This window comes from Canis aureus, chromosome 27 (genome assembly GCF_053574225.1).
Source record: "Canis aureus isolate CA01 chromosome 27, VMU_Caureus_v.1.0, whole genome shotgun sequence".
In the NCBI taxonomy this organism is placed as follows: Eukaryota; Metazoa; Chordata; class Mammalia; order Carnivora; family Canidae; genus Canis; species Canis aureus.
This window is the reverse complement of record NC_135637.1, coordinates 37298695-37315250: the sequence shown is the minus strand read 5'-3', so window position 1 is coordinate 37315250 and position 16556 is coordinate 37298695. Positions and strand designations below refer to the sequence as shown.

General features: G+C 58.7%; 2 protein-coding genes across 5 annotated transcripts in view; one reads left to right on the top strand and one right to left on the bottom strand.

The window, feature by feature from the left end:
- Nucleotides 1-13542, top strand: part of STAMBPL1 (STAM binding protein like 1) — a 28372-nt gene extending 14830 nt beyond the window's left edge. For all 4 annotated transcript variants that reach the window (XM_077874811.1, XM_077874813.1, XM_077874810.1 and 1 more), the window contains 9 exons: nt 16-233; nt 2336-2411; nt 4103-4198; nt 5644-6001; nt 6727-6851; nt 8855-8992; nt 11495-11607; nt 12435-12534; nt 13220-13542. In XM_077874811.1, the coding sequence (XP_077730937.1) occupies nt 16-233; nt 2336-2411; nt 4103-4198; nt 5644-6001; nt 6727-6851; nt 8855-8992; nt 11495-11607; nt 12435-12534; nt 13220-13276 (1281 nt within the window). In that variant the 3' untranslated portion in view covers nt 13277-13542. The remainder of the gene's footprint in view (nt 1-15; nt 234-2335; nt 2412-4102; nt 4199-5643; nt 6002-6726; nt 6852-8854; nt 8993-11494; nt 11608-12434; nt 12535-13219) is intronic.
- LOC144299304 (uncharacterized) lies at nt 8176-16056 on the bottom strand. Its single transcript, XM_077874814.1, has 2 exons — nt 15552-16056; nt 8176-15225 (listed from the first exon to the last, which is right to left on the bottom strand). Exon 2 carries the CDS (start codon nt 11498-11500, stop codon nt 10550-10552), a length of 951 nt encoding a protein of 316 aa, XP_077730940.1. The 5' UTR covers nt 11501-15225; nt 15552-16056; the 3' UTR covers nt 8176-10549.
- Between the last annotated feature and the right edge of the window lie 500 nt (nt 16057-16556).

Below are 16556 nucleotides of genomic sequence, written 5' to 3'. Positions count from 1 at the left end.
GGCCTTGCCTTGCAGAGGAGGCTGGCGGCCCTGCCCGACCACACGGACGTGTCGCTGAGCCCAGAGGAGCGCGTCCGCGCCCTAAGCAAGCTCGGGGCCAACATCGCCATCACGGAGGACATCGCCCCGCGCCGCTACTTCCGGTCCGGGGTGGAGATGGAGAGGATGGCGTCTGTGTACCTGGAGGAGGGGAACCTGGAAAACGCCTTTGTCCTGTACAATAAATTCATAACGTAAGTCTGGCCTGAGAAGCCTGGCCCAGGGCCGCGTGGGGGGCAGGCGCCTTGCTGGGGCCGGGGACGCGGGACGACCCCGAGCCCGACCCCGCGGCCGCGACCTCCCGACGCGCTGAGTGGCGGGGTTTACGCTGCCGGGTACTGTGCGCAGGGCCCCGCGGCCTCCCTGGGCTCCGGGACCGCCGTCCCCTCGCTCCGCCAGAGAAGTGGCTTCCAGGGCCCTGCCCTTGGCGGCCTCCCGGGGAAGCGTGTGGCGCGCTGCTCTGCGCGCGGGAGCGGGAGCGTCGTGGGCAGGAGCTTATCCAGATGCGGCCACGGCGCCCGGGCCGCCGCGGACCCTGTACCCGCGCTTGTAGGGCTGGCGCCGGGCCGCGCCCCACCACGGGCCGATTCCGGGCAGGGAGCAGCCCTCAGCTGCCCTCTGAGTCAGTGGGTTTTTAAAGATTTATTTAGGGGCACCCGGGGGCTCAGGGGCGGAGCGTCTGCCTCGGGCCCAGGGCCTGCCCCGGGGGCTCAGGGGACGGGGGGGGGGGGGGGGGGGGGGGGGGGTGGGGGGGGGGGTTGGGCTCAGCGGTTGAGCATCTGTCTTGAGTTCCAGCCATGATCCCCGGGTCCCGGGATTGAGTCCTACGTCGGGCCCCCAGAGCGTGCTTCCCGTCTGCCTAGGTCTCTGCCTCACTTCGCCTGAGAACACAGAGGGGGATGGTTGGCAGCGCTCGCCTGCCTGGGCAACCCCTGGCTTCTAGGGAGCCCACAGGTCGTGTGCAACGGGAAGCAGCTGGGCATCCCTGACGATACGCGTTACCCGAGAACCTGAGTTTCTGAGCCCTAAGTGACCGATTGCCCGGGTCTGGTTCCCTTCTGCTGGCGTTTTTGCACATGTTCCCGGGGGAACTAAGCAAGAGGACACCGGCGACGGAGGCATCCCCATTAGTTGAGCAGAGATGGCATCCGCGGCCCATCGTGATCCATCGAGGAAGGACTCCTCAGGCCCTAAACAGATGTCTACTGAGCGCAGATTGTGGGCTGGACGCTCTTCTACGGGTTAGGGCTGCTCAGTAAGGACCAAACCCCAGAATCCCTGCGCCTGGCGATGCAAATCTTCATTTCACGGGGATGTGATCCATGTGGTTTGCTCTAAGGATTTCCCTTCACCTCTGCTGTCCTTTGTTCCTCGAAAAGGTGATGAAAAGTAGTGGGCTCCTAATTAGCACCTCGTAATCCACTAGGGACTCTGGCCATCGTGTCCCTTAGTGGGCTTCCCGTTAAGGATCCGACACAGACCCCAGGCCGCTCCTGCTTCGTCAGGGGTCGAAGTCTTTTTCAGTGGTGAGGACAGATGACCTTGGTCTTCCCGACTCTTGACATTTCTACAAATCCTCTGTGTTGCCAGCGCGGCACATGTGCGCGGGGTGCTCTGGGGGGCATCAGGGGGTGCCCAGGACCTGACAAGGGCCAGGGCATGGGGAGCATCCTAACCCTCTTAGTGCTTCATCCGCTGAGCTTGCTCCCCTGTGACACCAAGATCACACCCACCCCGGCCCTTGGTGGAAAGGCTGATGGAACGAATGTAGATGAAACAGTAACGAGTCAAGGATGTTCTTTTTGAAAAGGAGTGTCGTTCTGTTAGAAACCGTCACGGATGGGATGCCTGGCAGCTCAGTCAGTTGAGTGTCGGACTCTTGATTTAGGCGCAGATCGTGACCTCAGGGTTGTGAGTTCGAGGGCTCCGCACTCAGCAGGGAGTCTGCTTCTCTCCCTCCCCACTCCCCGGCCCTTCCCCTTGCTCATGAGCAGCCCCCCTCTTAAAATAAATGAAGTCTAAAAAAAAAAAAAACCCTAAAAACAAAAAAATTAAACTATCATTGAGCTCTTTTCTTTTTTTTTAAGATGTTATTTATTTATTCATGAGAGACAGGCAGAGACCCAGGCAGACGGAGAGGCAGGCTCCATGCAGGAGCCCAACGTGGGACTCGATCTCAGGACCCCGGGGTCACGCCCTGGGCTGAAGGCAGACCCCCCACCGCTGAGCCCCCCGAGGCGCCCATCATGGAGCTTTTCCCCCCACATAATGCTGAGGATGTGTTCTCTTTGTGTAGCTTGTTCGTGGAAAAGCTTCCCAGCCATCGAGATTACCAGCAATGTGCGGTCCCCGAGAAGCAGGATATTATGAAGGTAGGTGGGGTCGATGCTCCCCCGGGGGATCAAATGCTGCAGGAGGCTCCCTTATTGATCTCCTCCTCCTCCTCCTCCGCTTCCTCCCCTCCTTCCTCCCATCCTCTGGGGAGTTCGAGCACAGAAAATTCATTCCATTAGCCAAGATGTTTCGATTTCTTCTTGGGCCTTTAATCACTGAACGGAGCCAGCATGGGATGTCTAATTGAATCCTGGACGGGGTCGGGGGAGAGAGAAAAGAAAAAATCAAGAATGTGCTCAGTGGCTTTGTGGTGTGAAGAAGGAATCGCTAGCTGTTCTCCCCAGAGGTGGCGAGGAAGGTGGTCCCAGGCCCCAGAACTGTCTGAGAGTCACTGTGGCTGGGGTGGACTCTTCCATACGGTTCTGAGCCCAAAAACCGTTTGAAAATCGGTGTTGATTATTAAGGCGGCCCCGAAGTTCTACTTCTTGTCCTGTAGAACCCCCAAAGCAGGGTGTTATGAAGGTCCTGTGGGGGACTGGCTGAAGGCGGATCAAATATTTGAGGGGTGCCCTAAAGGTCTCAAGGAAAAGGAAGATGGTAGTTGAAAAGTTACGTATTCACCGTCCACATTGGCCACTGATGGAGCTTCAGGTATTTTTAGCTGAGACTATAGCCTTTTAAATAATATTTTTAAAATGTTTCCCACCTGTCTGTCTTTAGTTTGGGTCACTCTTACACGGGGTAAGACAGTGGGCGCAAAGCCGGCCACAGCACGAAATCTTAGCGCCCAACGACACGTGGCCTACAGGTAGTGGGAGACGGGCTCTCACCAGCGTGTCCAGCCTGGGGCTGCCGCCAGGAGCTCAGATGCTGTCAAACGGTCACCGCCGTTTCCTAAATTCCGGGAGACGCTGATCTGAAGGGCCACTCATTGCAAGGCCTCGTGTAGCATTTCCACTGAGTTCTCTCGTTCGTTCAAGCCCACGGGGGCCCCCAAGCCGACTCTCCTGCTCTCAGTTAGTTTTATTCTTATTTTTGTCCGTAGGATAAAGCTCTCCCAAAGCTAATGGTTCATGCCTGTGGAGTGAAGGGGGCGGGCGGGTGACGAAAGATTAAGAGAAAGGAAGTGTTAGCGGAAGAGCCTGGCCAGAGTCAGAGGACTTGGATCCTGGTGGTAACGGGCAGTCGCTGCTGCGCAGGACCTGGAGTCTCCGTGGGCCTCCGTTCCCTCGTGTCTGAGAAGGAGGGTGGTGCTTGGATGAATCCGATTTTCTCGGAGAAGGCGTTTGGGATCTGGATCCCCCGCCCTTCCCCTAAGCCTGTCGATTGAGGGGACCTGGGAGGCGGCCCGGGGTATGTGGATCCTCAGGGGCGTCCGTGCCTCCTCATGGCCGAGCCTGGCGGCCCGGCCCCCGGGGCGCCTCTGTCCCTCCTGGTGCCCCGCGGACCGCACGCGGTGAGTGTGTGGCCACAGACCCGCTGCCCGGGGACGGGTGCCGCGCGGACCGCCTGCCGGCCTCACAGAAGGGGAGAAGGGGCACCGCTCTCCCCGGCCTCCTGGGTCGTGTGCCGGAGCCACGGCAGACGGGCTCCGTTCCCACCATCACCTCCGGTTACTCGTGTCCTGATGTCTAACGCACGTGCCAGCTGTTTTTCTTTCTCAGCTGATGACCTGAGAGACTGTACCGGGGATCCCGCTAACCAATGTGTGTACATATATTTTTAAAAGAAACTGAAGGAGATTGCATTCCCGAGGACAGATGAATTGAAAAAGGACCTTTTAAAGAAATACAACGTAGAGTACCAAGAATATTTGCAAAGCAAAGTAAGTTCAACTGGTATATTTGTTTCGTGACTGTTTTCTGTGCGAATATTTTTTGAATTTCATTTTCATGTGAGTTTTGCAAGTGTCATGTGCATTTAAATTAAAAATTAAAGACGCAGTGATGTAAGAGCAATAAAAAATTCATGTCGACGTGCAAGTTAAGCGCTTGCACCAAACATGGCGTAATTTTATTTCCCTGCAATATCTGATCATGTGATGCTTTAGAAAATAAATTTCCTACAGTGATTTAAATGGAGCCTTTGACCAACTCTTGCCGCTGGGACCGTGGGGCGGGCTCTTTGGTGGTGACTGGAGGCGGCGGAGGCAGGGGAACGGGAGGTGGTTTCCAGTGCATCTTATTATTTTGGCCTTGGAAACGCCAAGGTTGCCTTGAGAGGGAATAACCGCTGACCATATGAGATGTGGTCGTAGCACCAATGGCTGGTGGCTTCTGGGTCGTCACCACAGAAAGAGGGACAGCGACAGTGAGGTCTCGGGTTGAGAGGCCTTGGAGATGCCATCGGCCCGTCTCTAGGACCTCCAGTTTAATGCTTGAGCTCCTCCCGTGTTTGCCATCGTTGTGTAGGTGGCTCTGCTTTTCGTTCCATTGCGCGCTTGTGTGCTTTGGACTTGTCACTCGTGCTGTCACCTTGGCTCAGTGTCATGAACTGCGAGCACGGCCCGGGAACATCGCTGCGAGTCAGCTGGGAGTGCAGGGCTCGGCTGTGGGGCAGAGAGGGCGTCCCTCAGGTGCGGAGGGTGAGGACTCGGGTCGACTTGCCCGGTGAAGAGAGGAGAATGATCTCGGAGGCTTAGGCAAGGCAACCGCGCGGAGAGAAGGGCCCGGGCCGGTCCCCTTTCACGCCGGCGAGCGCAAGGTCGTCCCCCCGCAGGGTCCCGGGCGGAAGGGCCTGGCCAGCCCTAATGCTGCCCGTGTGTCACAGTGGCCGGCAGGATCCCCGGGGCTCCCTCGGGAGGCGTCTCGCAGAGACGGAGCACAGCCCGGGTGGCAGGCATCCCCCGGGGCTTGTTGGACCCCTGCGCCTGCTGAGTCAGGCCCGGCCCTTCCGACCAGACCGTGGTGGCTCGGGGCCGCCAGGTGCTGCGTGGGGGTGCCCACCCCCCTCAAGCTAGTTTTCATCAGAAACACCTGAGGAGCTAATTGAAGATTCCTAGTCTCTGACCAGATACTGCCTGGAGGGGTTTGGACCCCGCGATGTCCTTGGGAGCCCCGGGGAGCGGAGGGCTGGGCGGCCGCGGCTCGGGGGATCTGGGCAGCCTGGGCCTGCTGCCCTGAGCAGGTGGACGGCGTTGGCCGTGGCGCTCGCGTCCCCACGGGCACATCGCAGCGTCTGCCTCTCCGCCGCCAGCCTGGAACCGGCTGGTCCCAGTTTGGTGGCGTTGCCTTGGAAACTAACCTCTTGTTCTGCAACCCCGTTTTCCAGAACAAGTATAAGGCCGAAATCCTGAAACAGCTGGAGCATCAGAGCCTGATCGAGGCCGAAAGGAAGCGGGTGGCCCGGATGCGGCAGCAGCAGCTGGAGTCGGAGCAGTTCCTGTTCTTCGAGGACCAGCTCAAGAAGCAAGAATTAGCTCGGGGCCAGATGCGGAGCCAGGAAGGCCCGGCGCCGCCGGAGCAGATCGACGGGGGCGCCGTGTCCTGCTTCTCCGCGCAGCGCGACGAGTCCCTGCTCGGTGCCTTCGCAGACCTGCCCGCTCCCAGCCGCGCCGCCAGCTGTGCCGGCCACTCTCCGCCCGTGACCCGGGCCCTGAAGCCTGCCGCCACCCTGAGCGCCGTGCAGAGTAAGTGACCATCCCCGGGCAGCCCTCCCGGGACCCGAGCGCGCAGCGGTGTCGTTGCCCCTTGGCGCAGCCCTGGGGTCGCGGCCTGCAGCGTCCGGTACAGAGACGGGGGGAGGGGGCGGGGGCATTGCAAGCCTTCGGTTTCTGGCCTGTGTTCAACCCCGAGCCGCGGGAGCGTTAGAGGCGAACACCCGCAGGCAAGGTGCTGGGCAGGTTGCGTGACCTTCGCTTACACCCGCAAAGCCGGTGCCCAGACTGCCGTGCGCGGGGGCTGTGGCCGGCAGGTGGCCTGCGGGGGCCCGGCTTCGCCCCCTTCCCGGAGCCCAGCAGTGGCCGCCCCACCCGAGACGTGGCCGGATGGCGTTTGCTTCCGGTCGCCTGAGGAGTCAGGAGAGGCAGCCGCTTAACGCGTTCCCCTCCCGCCAATCGCTGCTAAGATCAGCGCCCCAGTACCGACCCCGGCGTCCGCGGAGACGCAGGGTCACAGGGGAGCTGAGCGGGGAACGTCCGCCGTAGGGGCAGAGCGGGCCTGGCTTGCGCCACCCGCGTGGTCCTGGCCCGGCCCCGCCGTCCTCGCTGAGCTTGCCTCTCGGGCTGCGGAAGTACAGGGAGCACCCGGGACGCCACGTCCCTGTATTTCTCTTGGCCCCGTCGCGCCGACGCAGCTCTGGTGGCCGGGACGCGGGAACGTGTCTTTAGCTCTTTCTGCCTTTGCTCTCTCGTAGACTTAGTGGTTGAAGGCCTGCGGCGTGTAGTTTTACCGAGAGACCTTTGCCACAAATTTCTGCTGCTGGCGGAATCTAATACAGTGAGAGGAATAGAAACCTGTGGAATTCTCTGTGGAAAACTGGTACGGCCTGTGTTCCTGTCCTCCCGCCCAGCACACACGCGGGGGCGCCACTGACAGGTGACGAGCACGGCAGGGTAGAATCACCCCGAGGGCCGCACACATGATGACGTGGCCGACGTAGTCCACTGACAGCTGTCGTCGCTAACGGACTGACGCTTCCGGGACATGGGACGCAGGAGCCAGTCGTAAATGCATCGAGCCACGTATTAAGTCTCGGTCTAGAAAAATGAGGGACCCGGGGTGCCTGCGCGGTGCAGCCCGTTGAGCGTCCGAGTCTTGGTTTCAGTTCAGGTCATGATGTCAAGGTCGTGGGATCCAGCAGGGAGTCTACTTAGGGTCTCTTCCTCTGCCTCTGTCCTGAGCCCTGCTCGCTCACGCGCTCTCTATCTAAGATAAATACAATCTCTAAAATAAAGAACAATGATGGATGTCAGGTCTTCGGATTCCCTAGACCACACCCCCGCCGCAGCTGTCACTGTGACGGACGGTCACGTCGTTAACTCTGCAGGCGTCGTCTGGCCTCCCTTTCGCAGAAATGCACGGAGTAAGACCAGGGTTTGGCTGTTTTCCTTAGTTTCAGGCGGTAGTTTCGGCCAGCTGACCTCTCAGCACGGGCCCTATTTACGTTACGGAGGATTTTATCCAAAATATGTGATGAAAGATAATGTGAATATAGAAGGAGGACAAGCGACGGAAGACACGTTGGATCTGCACCTGCAAGGAGGGCGAGTCATGTCTTGTGGAAAGTGCCCTTTGTGGCGTCACTTGGGTCCGGGCACGTTTTCCCCCTAAACACTGAGCCGGGGAACCGTGACTTAACCGACCGTTTCACTGAGCACACGTCCTCCCTGCCGCACTCCCGCTCCTCCCTGGTCCTCCAGGAGACAGGGTGACAGCAGCCGCACACCTGCCGCGTCCTCACCGCCACCTGGTTCGCCTCCCCGGCGGCGTGCGGTGGATGCTCCCTCAAGACATAGGTCCTACCTGGTTGGCTTGATGGTGCATCGCCGTCCACACGCCACTCCCTCCTTCATCACACAGCCGCGCGCGAAGCAGCTGTCGGCGGTCGTAGCCTCGCGTGGCCGTGGCCTTGGCCCTGCGGTGCCCCGGGGGCGCCTCTGAAGGAGCGGCTGGGTGCCTCCTGTCGGCGGGGCTGGCCTGCTCATGGGAGGACGGGGTGGCCCGGCCACTGGGGACTGGGCAGTGCTCTCCTCTGGGACGTCGGGGCGATCCCGAGATGGGCCGTTCGCCCGGGCCCGAAGGCATAAAGTCAGCCAGGACGGGGTGACGAGCGCGGAGGGGAGAGCCGCAGTGGAGGCCGCAGGATGTGCACCCCGTCTGCAAGAGAGCCCCGGCCCCGAGGGAAGGTGGCGCGGGGGGGACAGCCCGCCCGGCATGAGCACCCCCACCTGAGCTCCCGCCGCCCCTTCCCCTGAAGGCAGTAATGTGGGGGCTTTCCTTTTTCTCTAAATGCAAACCCAAAACATTACCTTAATGGTGGAGAACTAAGTCCCTGTGAGTCCACTCAGTAGCAGAAGAGATTTGGGGAAGGACGTGAAGTTATGTACAGTCACATACGAGCGAGACCTTTGACCCCGCACACTGCTGAGTGCCCCCAGCACAACCATGGACTCCCCATAGCATCCCCCCTCCAAATGCACCTGCTGTTTTGTTGTGATCTCTGAGTTTTTCCACCGCAAACGTAACATATCAAGACGTTGCTTGTTGACTGACGCCTCGCAGACCAGCCCGGGACGCTCACTCCTGTCTACTGTACGTTTTCCATCGTGAGAATAGGTTTCGGGCCCCCGAGAACGGCCCCCAGACTTCTGGCAGGTTAGCCACTGTGACGTGTGAGGCTCTCAGGGTCCGCGGCGGGGGGCTGCGGGCTGCGGGTCGTCTCTCGTCTCGCCATGAAACGCCCTGCTTCCAGCTCAGCCTGCGGGGTCTTGCCGTTTTTCCCTCTCAGATGCTGGTTATTCTTTCCGCTACTTGTTTTTCAGATGCACAATGAATTCACCATCACGCATGTGATCGTGCCAAAGCAGTCTGCGGGGCCGGACTACTGCGACGTGGAGAACGTGGAGGAACTATTCGGCGTGCAGGACCAACACGGCCTCCTCACGCTGGGCTGGATCCATGTACGTGGGGCCTCGGGGTTCGGTGTCTTTTCCACGGGTGTGGGGGGGCGGGGGCCGCGTTCCTCGAGGAAATGGAGCTTCCTTGGAATCGTTTCTTCTTTCTGGGTTTCAAGCACCATGAGTGTCTCCACGGCGTCGGGCTGGGTCTGCTGCCAAGTCCGATTGAGCAGTGCTCTGCTCTGCTCTTTTCCCTCACCGTCCAGTGTCGAGACAGAGAAACAGAAATTGGGTGACCCCCTTCGATGATTTTATGTGGCCTGACGGGGACCACGTCAGGTTTTTAACGGACTTGATGAGACACGTATTGATATTCTCTTTCTCTTTGTCGTGGGCCAACAGTGCGTTGTTCTAAGAGAACTTCCAAAACATTTTTTTTTGGTATTTTATTAATTTATTCATGAGAAAGAGAAGCAGAGGGAGGAGCAGTCTCCCCACGCAGCAGGGAGCCCATGCGGGACTCAATCCCAGGACCTGAGATCACGACCTGAGCTGAAGGCAGACGCTCCCCCCACGGAGCCTCCCAGGTGCCCCGGAAAAAGTTTCTTTTAAGCAAATGTTTTTATATATCAAACAGGGGCCATTCATCCTTCTGCTTCTCCCCCGCAGGCCAGGGAGGAAGGTACCACTGTGTAAACAGCCGCGGTGGAGCAATCCTGGGTTCCAGCACCTACCAGGCCATCGTAGGCGTGAGAAAGAGCTTATGAATTTTTTTTTTAAAGACTTATTCATTCATGAGAGACCCAGGCAGAGGGAGAAGCAGGCTCCCTGCAGGGAGCCCGATATGGGACTCGATCCCAGGCCCCCGGGGTCACGCCCTGAGCTGAAGGCAGACGCTCAGCCACGGAGCCCCCCAGGCACCCCGAAAGGGCTTATGAATGAAAACACCCACGTTCAGATCTCAACTCTGCTCAGAATTCATTACAGGAACGTGGGCCCGTTAGGTAAGCGATCCATGCATCTGTGTCACCATCCACAGAGCAGCCGTCACGGTAACCAGCTTACCCCGGCCTGTGTTAGAGGAGAGGAGTCCGTGAATTCCGTGGCACGATTCCTAGGTGAACACAGCACTTTCCTCGTGTCTAAGAGTCGAATGAGATAACATGTGGGGTGACCTGCTCAGAGCCTGGCCCGCCATCGCAGCCAGTGGCACCTGCGGCCATCAGCGTCCAGGGCAGGGCCATGCCTTGGTCCTTCTATCCGTCGGGGTGGCGGCTGCATCGCTCTCCACGGAGGAGCGGTTATTCTGGGGTGCACGTGACTGCTCCTGGCAGAAAGAAGGGGCTTGGGCATGTGCCGTGCACATTCAGTCTGCGAGCCCCGGGGCCGCCGGGCATTGTGTGTCCGACAGTCGCTCGCTGCCGCCCGGAGCCCTGGAGACCTCTGGGCAGTTTGTACCCCCACCCCTGCTGGCATAGATGGCTCACGTGGTGACAGCGGGTTTGCACAGGTCAGCAGGCGGGCAGACCCTCGTCCTCAGTCTCACGAATGCTCTGGGTTAGAAAAGGTGGGATAATCCCGGTCCTCAGTTGGCCTGTGTCTTTGTAGACCAAGACAATATTAAAATAATGGCAGCAAAGACAGTAACAGATGCAGCGGACAATTTTGGTTCCTTTCTGTGTTAGGCACTGTCCTGAGGATTTTACGTGGATGACCACATTTAATTTTAACGCAGCGACCTGATGAGGAAATACTGTCTTTGAGCAGCCCAGGAAATGGGCATGTGGGGTTAAGTGGCCTTCTCAGCGTCACACAGCCAGTGAGCGACGGGCGCAGGACCCAGACACTGCTTGCTGGGACCCAGGTTTCCTGATTAAACGGGTCCCTTTCCTTTTTCAAGAGTAATTGGGGCTGACTGTGAATTCTAAGATCATGATGGGTGCACGTGCGTTTCACACTCGTGTGAGCCTCCAATCCGTGTCTTGGAAGCACAAGTCTGCATATGGCCCCAAAGCTGGAAGGTACACTTCCCAATGCAGACCCCGTCCTTGTCACCGTGCAAGTGTGCACTTGCCGGGGGGATGAGCCCCGACCGTCTCCAGGCACCCGGAGGCTTCTGCTCTCCTGCTTGTAGGGAATGACGGCCCACGGACGGCGCGAAGTGCGGCGTGGTAACCCCGCGAAAGGCCTTCCTCTCGCGGCCGCGGGTTTGCCAACAGTCGCTCTGGGTTTCGACCCCAGCTGTGCCGCTGAGCGGCTGCGTGAGCACAATGGGCAACTGACCCCAAGGCGCCGGGCCCCTGTGGAAGACGGGGTGCTGGGGCGACTCCCCCGGCTCCTGGCGTGGCGACCTGGCCTCCCTAGTAAGCAGGAAGCACGCGGGCACGAGCCAGGGCCCTCCTCCCCAATCGTGGTCGTTCCACGGGGGCGCGAAGCGTTTGTAAAAGTCCGATTTGATGAGTGACGGTCAAGAAGGACAGGCTGGTCCCTGGAGACTTCTTGCAGGGCGGTGTGGCCTGGGCCGCGACGACGACCCGGTAAGGCCCTCCTCTTTCCTGTTGGCAGACGCATCCTACGCAGACTGCCTTCTTGTCCAGCGTGGACCTGCACACCCACTGCTCCTACCAGCTCATGCTGCCCGAGGCGATTGCCGTCGTCTGCTCCCCGAAGCACAAGGAGTAAGTGCTGGCCGCGCCCGAGGGGGCGTGGGCTCTCGGCTGGGGACGCAGGGTCTCCGCCCCCACCTGCGGCTCTGCAGGCTTGGTGTCACTTAAGGTCCTTTCCGCAGAATGCCCGGGGCTCCTGGGAGCGTGATCGCCAGCTGCATAAACGGGGTTATTTCCCAGCCTTAGCTCGTGACCTCCAGAGCCTGTCCACGGGGTTGGAGACAGTGACCGCTAGGCACAGATTATGAGCCGAGGAGTTGGACAACTCCGGGTGGAACCTTGGCTGCGGCCCCGCATGCGCGAGGCCAGCAGGACACCTGCCCCTGGAGCCCCAGGCCCCTCGGGCCCGCCCGTCGGGAGGGGTGGGAAGGAGCCGCTGCAGGGGGTCGGCGAGGAGAGCTACGCCCAGGTCTGGCAGCCGCCGCCACTCACGCAGGTGCTGCTGCTTTGAACGGCGTGCGCATGATTACAAACAGGAGCTGTAGGTGCCGCCTGGGGTCTCCTCCCACGGGGCCTGCTTCCTCTCCGGCCTCACGGGACAGTTCGGGTCCGCGGCCCCCACCCTGAGGCCCAGTGGGCGCCTGCAGCTGGTGTCAGCCCCCGGGGACTCCCCATCTGCACCCCTGTGGTAAAGTCGGCCTGAAAGACCACTGTGAGGGCACGCAGGTGGCTAAGGTGGTGAAGCGCCCCACTCGCGCTTTCAGCTAAGGTCATGACCTCAGGGTCGTGGGACCCACCCCGCGTGGGGGTCTGTGCTGGCCGTGGGACTTGCCTATGACTCCGCCCCCCGCAGCCCAACGATCTCTGACTTTGTCCCTTTTGTTTGCACCCGGAAACAGCACTGGCATTTTCAGGCTCACCAACGCCGGCATGCTTGAGGTCTCCGCTTGTAAAAAGAAGGGCTTTCACCCACACACCAAGGACCCCAGGCTGTTCAGCGTGAGTACACTGTGCTGGCTGTTGTTCACACTTACTTTTCACCTCTTCATTTATTGTCCTTACGGATTCGGGGAGGGTGCGCTACGGCCTAAAACGCTGCACTGCTTCGCCTGGAGCTTCCTGACCCTGAGAGGTCATCGGTCTTTGTAGTTACTCCCGATTTCTTGCCCTATTACTGCACGTGCAACACCAGTATCCCTGCGGCCGGTCAGTCATGCACAAGCCCCCTTTCCATTTATGTATCGTCCTGACGCTTCACAAGCTAGTTTCCTCAGACCCCGGGAGGAAACGATTAAAGAAAATGAGATGACTGTCCCATGGATCCTTCTGCTCCGTGTGGACAGATTAATGTTTCCGTAACAGTGAAAACTGCAACCACACGTCTGGGCTGGCTTGCTACAGCCCCAGAGGGACACCCGACTATATCTTTTCTAACTGCTCACGTGGTGCTTCTCCAGCCGTAACATCACAGAAACATTAAAGTCAGAATCTACCTAAAATGACAGTTACTTGGCAACCTCTGTATGTGTGTGTTTGTTGGAAGTGAATGAACACCATTTTATTTGTTCTGATCGGAAACATTTTCAAAAATTAGGAACATTTTAAATTAGGAAATTCATATTCCCTTTCTGCAGAGAATCATGTTAAACATTCTGACGTAAAACCAATTATTTTTTTTTCCTAGGTCTGCAAACATGTGTTGATAAAAGACATAAAAATAACCATGCTGGATCTAAGGTGATGTGTTCTGAAGACGAGCACCATTGACGCCGGACACCGGTCCCTGGACCTGAGGTTGCGGGATTTTCTTAAGATGTTTCCTGAAATGACTGATATTTTATATTTATACATTTTAGATCAGAACGTTTGATATTTATTGTTCTTGCGCATTTTGAAGTTTTTCCTTTCAGGTTGCTCTGTCTGCAGGGCGATCACAGTGGTGTGAACTTCAGTAACTGTGAACGCGCCAGTTCCATGACCACACAATAAACGATGCTGCAAACAGTGTGTCTGTTAGTCCTAGAAATGTCTGTGCACGTCTTCAGGGCTTTTGATGCTTCCCTGAATTTAGTTTTCCCCTCGTTCCTATAAAACATGATTCTAAACAAGAAGTTCTGAGTGCCAGGCGGTCTCCAAGCCCAGCCCTCTGTTTCTGCCACCCTTCCCTGAGGTCGAAGATGAGCCGTTTCCACCTGTGAGAGGAAACGCGGCTGCAGCCAATGGGGACGTCCTGCGTTGAGTGTCGGGCAGGTCCGGCTCGGAGCTGCATCTGTGGTGGACCCCAGGGGACGGAGCAGAAGAGCGAGCCTCTGCTCAGGAAGCAGGTGCCAGACGCCTGGGGTAGCACGTGATGCCTTAACCTGCTGAGACGAGAAGCAGAGACGCCTGAGAGGAGGATTCAAAAAGCTCAGATAAGAGCGTACGGCCTGTTGCCGTGAGAGTCGGGGTGACAGGGAGAAGAAATGAAGCGAGAGAAGGAGCTCCTACCTCGCAGCCCAAATGATTAACAGATTTGAAAGGTGCACCTGCAGTGGAAAGGGTCTGTCTACGAAGCAGGGCATGGGGACTACAGAAAAATACGTTCAAGCCGAATAAGGGAACATAAATACGACGTTAGGTTTTATCAAGGCGTGGGTGGGGACTTGTGACCCGTGTCTGGATAATAAAAGCGTTTACCTGGATCAAAAAATATGGATTTTTTGATCAAACAGAAGAACGGGAGGTTTGTGTACTATGTTGGCACGTTGGAGGAGTAGGAAAAACCTAGGAGTGGTGACCGCGGGGGACAGAATGTGACCGCATCGGAGGTGGGACGATTAAAGAGGTGATTCAGGTCAACTGAGGCCACCGGGCCCTGACCCAATGTGACAGGTGTCCTGTGAGAGAGGGCCGACCGGGCGGACACGGGCAGAGGACGCCCCCTCCTGAGGCAAGATGCTTCCAAAGAAACCAGACCCTTGATCTCAGACTTCCAGCCTTCAGAACGGTGAGAAAACCGGTTTCTGTCGTCTGCACCACTCAGCGGTGGTAGTGTATCGCGGCAGTGCAGCGGCCACACACAGCACCTCGTAAATATTTGCTGAAGGTGCTGCTGGTTTTCTGGAAAGGACTCTCTTGGTTGCCAGGCAGGGGTCACCCTCTTCCCTGCGGGCCTTGGCCCTCGCAGGACAGCAGGACAGGGCGTCCGTGGTCATTCTCCGCTCCTGCAGCGGCTCCTGGATGCTGTTGCCGCTCCCGTGGCTGGTTCTGGGCCTCCCCCAACCTCGTTCCACGCTGTGGACACGCAGGTCATGATGGAAGCTGTGCTATCACGACTGTGGGGACCGGGCCTGGGGTCATGGTTGGGAAACCAGCCATGGTGACCCAAAAACGTGGAGAGCATGTCACATGCCTGGCATGTTGTGACGGGATCACATTGCGAGAGAATGTTTCCTGTCCAGAGGATGCTTGAGAAACGTCGTGTGCTTGGCGTCGATCGAGGGAGGGAGGGAACATGCGGCTCCGTGTTCCTCATAGAGGCACCTGCTGTGTTCTCTGTTCCAAAGACAGCAGAGTCTCCTTCAAGGAATGTGCCTCCTCTTCTAGCGTCTGTGCTCCTTGGGGACGGCTGCATCAGGGGTCCCAGAGATTCATCACACTCACGTCCAAGGAGACTCCTCAGTGAGGGAAGGCGCATCCCAGTGGGTTGCCCTGATCAAAACACCAGACATGGGCGCTGAGACGACAGGTCGTTTCCCACAGTTCTGGAGGCCTAGGGTCAGGCTGGCACCTTTGGGGGCTGCGTGGGGGCTGGCTGCCGGGTTTACAGACGGCCACGTTCTCACGAGGTAGAGAAAGCTCGTCTCCCCAGAGAAGGACACTAATCCCACCATCAGGGATCCCCTCTCGTGGTGCAATAGGCCAGAAGGCCCCACCTCCACACTCCGTCACACTGGGGACTGGATTTCAACATGTGGAATGGGGGGGGGGGGCGTACAGGCACCCACATCACAAGGCAGGTGCCAACAAGCAAATACCTTATCCGTTTGTCACGCTTTATGGAAGTGCTGTTGTACACGCCCGGAAAGCCCACGATCACACGTCGGTGAGAATGTGGAAGCTGTTACTCTCTTCCCCGTGATCTGGTGCTGAAGTGCCTTCAAGTGGATTAACGGGCTTACCCAGTGAGAAGGTAGGTTCCCAGCAGTCACCAGTTCAGGAACTCATACTAGGTACTGGTTGCCAAGAAAAAAAATCTCTCAAAAAGAAAGTTTTTTTTTTTTTTTTTTTGGGGGGGGGGGGAATCTTTAAACCCATATATTTTATATTTATGTTTTATCCGTATGATTTTAATTTTATACTGTTTTTATAATTAAAAGGACTTCATAAAGCCCATATTCCTGTGTATGCTTGAATAATCAGGGAGAAGCTAACGAAGTGGAGGTGGTGGCGAGAATCCGGGGGGGAGAGTTTCCCTATTTAGCGAGGAAGGTGCCAGAATCCGGGCGCAGCCGGGGCCGCGCGAGGGCGAGGGCGAGGGCGAGGGCGGGCCGGGAGGTGAGCCCCGCGGACCCCGCGCACCCTGCGCCGAGCGCGCCTGCGGCCAATCCCTGGCCGTGGTCCGGCCCCAGGGCCCTTCGGACTCCGCGGAGGCATGTGTCGGCGTCAGGGGGGTCGCCCGCTCCGCCGCCCGGGCGGTACTCGCCTGGGTCCCCGGGGCCCGGACGGGCCGTCACCCCGGGTCGCGGGGCGTGCGGACTTCTGTGCGGGGGCAAGGCCGACGGCGCGGCGGGCGCGGGGCGGGGCGGGGCGGGGCGGGGCGGGAGGCGTCTGTGCCCGGCGCACCTCACCCCCCAGCGGCCTCGCCCGGGACACGCGGCGGGACTGAGGCGGCGGCGCCTTCCCTGCCTCAAGGGGTGTCGGGAGCTGCTGCCACGGGGCTGCTCGCGGCCGGGCCTCCCCCGTTGCGCCCGCCGCCTCAGCCGTCCGCTCCGCGGTGTCCCGGCCTCCGACGCGCCCCGGTCCTGGGCGTGACCCCGCGG

What these genes read in the sequence shown, in the direction of transcription:
- LOC144299304 (XM_077874814.1), bottom strand. Translation starts at nt 11,500, where the DNA reads ATGCGTCTGCCAACAGGAAAGAGGAGGGCCTTACCGGGTCGTCGTCGC.